The sequence below is a fragment of the Elephantulus edwardii genome, unplaced genomic scaffold, assembly GCF_000299155.1.
Source record: "Elephantulus edwardii isolate Elephantulus edwardi_28Jun2011 unplaced genomic scaffold, EleEdw1.0 scaffold00048, whole genome shotgun sequence".
Classification (NCBI taxonomy): Eukaryota; Metazoa; Chordata; class Mammalia; order Macroscelidea; family Macroscelididae; genus Elephantulus; species Elephantulus edwardii.
This window is the reverse complement of record NW_006399798.1, coordinates 9296056-9299260: the sequence shown is the minus strand read 5'-3', so window position 1 is coordinate 9299260 and position 3205 is coordinate 9296056. Positions and strand designations below refer to the sequence as shown.

The 3205-nt window shown below is 46.3% G+C and overlaps 1 protein-coding gene across 2 annotated transcripts in view; it reads right to left on the bottom strand.

Moving 5' to 3' along the window:
- Nucleotides 1–2300: 2300 nt before the first annotated feature.
- The window catches only part of SLC39A11 (solute carrier family 39, member 11), a 374943-nt gene continuing 374038 nt past the window's right edge, over nucleotides 2301–3205 (bottom strand). For both annotated transcript variants that reach the window (XM_006886243.1, XM_006886244.1), the window contains exon 9: nucleotides 2301–2379. In XM_006886243.1, coding sequence (XP_006886305.1) covers nucleotides 2301–2379 — 79 coding nt within the window. The remainder of the gene's footprint in view (nucleotides 2380–3205) is intronic.

Sequence of the window (3205 nt, the reverse complement as noted above, 5' to 3'; positions counted from 1 at the left end):
TCTAGTGACCATGGTGTCTGGTGGGGTCATCAGTCATAGACCGAGGACTCAAACTTCCTTCGATCCAACCCATTTTCCAACTTAATGCTCCCAGAGATCCTCTGGGCTCCCTTGCAGGCTCCATTAAATCTCCTTCCTGTTGAAGCAAGCTGGAACTGGATGCTGTTCTTTGCATAAAAAAAATCGAGAGCCTTTTTCATCTGAGCTCTTCCCTTTGCTGTTACTGATGACGGCCTGGGACCCCGTTAGTCCTGACTTGTGTTAGCTCTTGTATTATCATCCCTGTACTGCAGTGGCCGCGAGAAGAACTCAACAGAGCCCACGCTGTTCACAACAATACCCCTTTTATTGATATTAATCACAGTTTAAGGTCTTGTTCATCAAAAAAGAACAATGTGCATTAAGTATAACTACAAACAGAGACATTAAAAAATAAAATGTACATACACACGCGCACACACCATCCACCAAAGCAGTTAATCTCAAGCAATCAACACTCTGAATGTGTCTTCAATTTTGATCACCAGTGCTTGGAAGAACGTACAGAGATCCGGGCCCAGGTCGTTGGCCCCTGGGGTCTTAGCATGTGTACAGGACAGAAGAGTTACCCTTGGAAGCAACTGAGTATGTAAACGTGGAGGGCAGACGTTGGTGAAACAGGGCCTAGATACCGGTACCTAGCAGCTGCTTCGCAGCAGAGTCCACCCAAGGCCCCATGTCTCCTCACATCCCTGAAGAAGGCAGATCTTGTTGTGTTGAAAGCAGACAGAAGCTATGTGTATGGAAGAGCAAGTCGGGACTCATCTAGTTCAACCCATTCTTGAGGGACATTTTAGAATGATTGACTAAGATGTACTTTTCAAAGGAAATGGGGAAAAAATCTCTCTTCTTTCCCTACCTCTTCCTCTTTCCCATCCTAAGCTTTCCGGCCAAACTCTAGCAAAGCCTACTGCAGCCTAAAAAACGTTCTGGATCAGGTTACAAGTTACCCCATGGTCAAAAGAGAATGACCCATGGCAAATATCAAATGTCATTCATTAAAGTGGCTTTCTTTGGGGTAGAGTAAGAAGTCTGAGTAGATTACTGGCGTTTCCAAGCCACTTGTAGAAATTAAGGTGATAAACTTGTTAAAATAAAGACCTAGAGGATTTAGACACTATAAACATCACATTGCTCTAGGAATCTACTTTCTCACCCAGAGAGAGCTGAGGTCAGAGAGCTAAGCTACTTCATCTTCTTTTCACAGGCCTTACTTGTCCTGTGTGTTATTTATTCCAATTTCTTGAACTTGAATAATACAAATTTTGAGAGGAGAATGAGAGAAGCTGAGGAGTAGGGGAGGGAAGAGAGAGAGAGAAAGCTAGAGAGACACTAGCTAATGTCATTCTCTGCCTGTGCCCCTCTGGGGAAGAAGAGGGAATGACATCATTTCGTTGGGTTGACCCCGCCTTGGGAAGCGTTTTTGCTACATCCATGGTGCTCCAGTACTGGTTTAGCAGAGGATCGGCAGTGATGGGTCAAAAGAGACAGAGTAGAGGCATCCTGGCCATTCTTCTCCGATCAGTTCAGCAAAAGGAGGGAAGGAGATATGCCTTGGTGGGAGCCTGCATGGAGTTGCTTTTGAATCTAGCTGGGGGGGAGCGGCTGAACTTGTGGAAGCAGGGATTTCCTTGATCTGTCTGCCTTGGATAATGTCACTGAAGATGAAGCCTGCTCAGTACCTGTCTTTGTTCTCTGGAGCTGCTAGAACAAAGGTTCATTCTGTCACACGCAGGAGGCTGAGTTCTCTGTCGGCTCTGAAGGAGGGTCCCCGCCTCAGCTGCTTCTTCCTAGTTCCCTGCAGTCCTGAACGTCTTGGCATCTCTCTCTATCTGCTCACATGCTTAATCTTTTTTTCCCATCTCAAGAGATTGACTCAAGACACACCCCACACGGACCCTGCCTCCGTCACAAAGACAACCCAGTCCCTGATGGAACTATGATCATAGGCACAGAGGTGAGGATTTCAAACACCTATGTTTGGAGTGGAGAGGAGGACATAATTCAATCCAAAAACAGGGGCCCAAACAAACACCTGCCATTCCATGACACTCTGGAATCCCAAATAAAACCAGTCTCCCACAAGAGAAAAAGAGGGAAAGGTCAAGGTCATTATTGTAACCAGAGCCAATCAGGATAATGAGAGGAGGAGGAGGAGGAGGAAGGAAGACAGGAAGAAGCCTCTAAAGAGGCTGTGGTTCCATGAAGCCAATGGCTGCCGTCCCAAGTGCTGCCTTTTCTGGGGTTTGAGCATCTCCGCACTAACCCAGGCCGACGTCCAAAGACATCATCACCACAAATCCCAGGATGGAGGCCCAGGACGCCAGCTTCCCATTGCCGCTGAGAGGGGAAGAAAGAGGAAGGTGAGTTAAGATCGCAAAGTAATGAGACTGTATCTAGATCTCGGAGCGGGCGTGACAATGTCTGATTCCAACTACAGAGAATGTTGTTGTTGTTGTTATTGTTGTTATGTGCCATCGAGTCACTTGTACTCATAGCGACCCTATGTACAAGAGCTCTAAATGCTATTCTATCCTGTGCCAACCTCGCTATCTTAAATGCACTCATTCCCACCATTCCAGTCACAGAATCGATCCATCTCATCAAGGGTCTTCCTCTCCTGCGCCGGCCCTCCACTCTACCAAACATGATGTCCCTTTCCAAGGACCAGTCCCTCCTTGCAACATGCCCAAAGTATGTCAGACAAAGCTTCAGAATCCTTGACTCCAGGGAACACTCTGGCTTCACCCTCTCCAGGACAAACGTGTTTGTTTTCCTAGCAGTCCATGGTATATTCAACACTCTACTCCAGCACCACAGCTCAAATACTGCGATGAATAACTAACACTGACAACTGACACTAACTGGGCTTACTAAACGCTACCGAGCCCTGGTGACGAGTAGTTGGTGTAAAGAGACATATACAAATGGAGCTGGCTAACTTCACAGGACACTTCTTCCTCTGCTCCAGCTCCAGAGGCGGAGAGAGAAAAGGAGAGACAGACAGATGGAGAGACAATTCTGAGACTACGTGAAAAAGATACTTGTTTGGAGAGTCTCTGAGCTGAACAAAGGATTAACACGCTCAACTGAGAATAGAAAGGTTGGGGCTTCAAGCCCACTCAGAAACATTTTAAAATATTTTCTTTTTATTATATATTATATT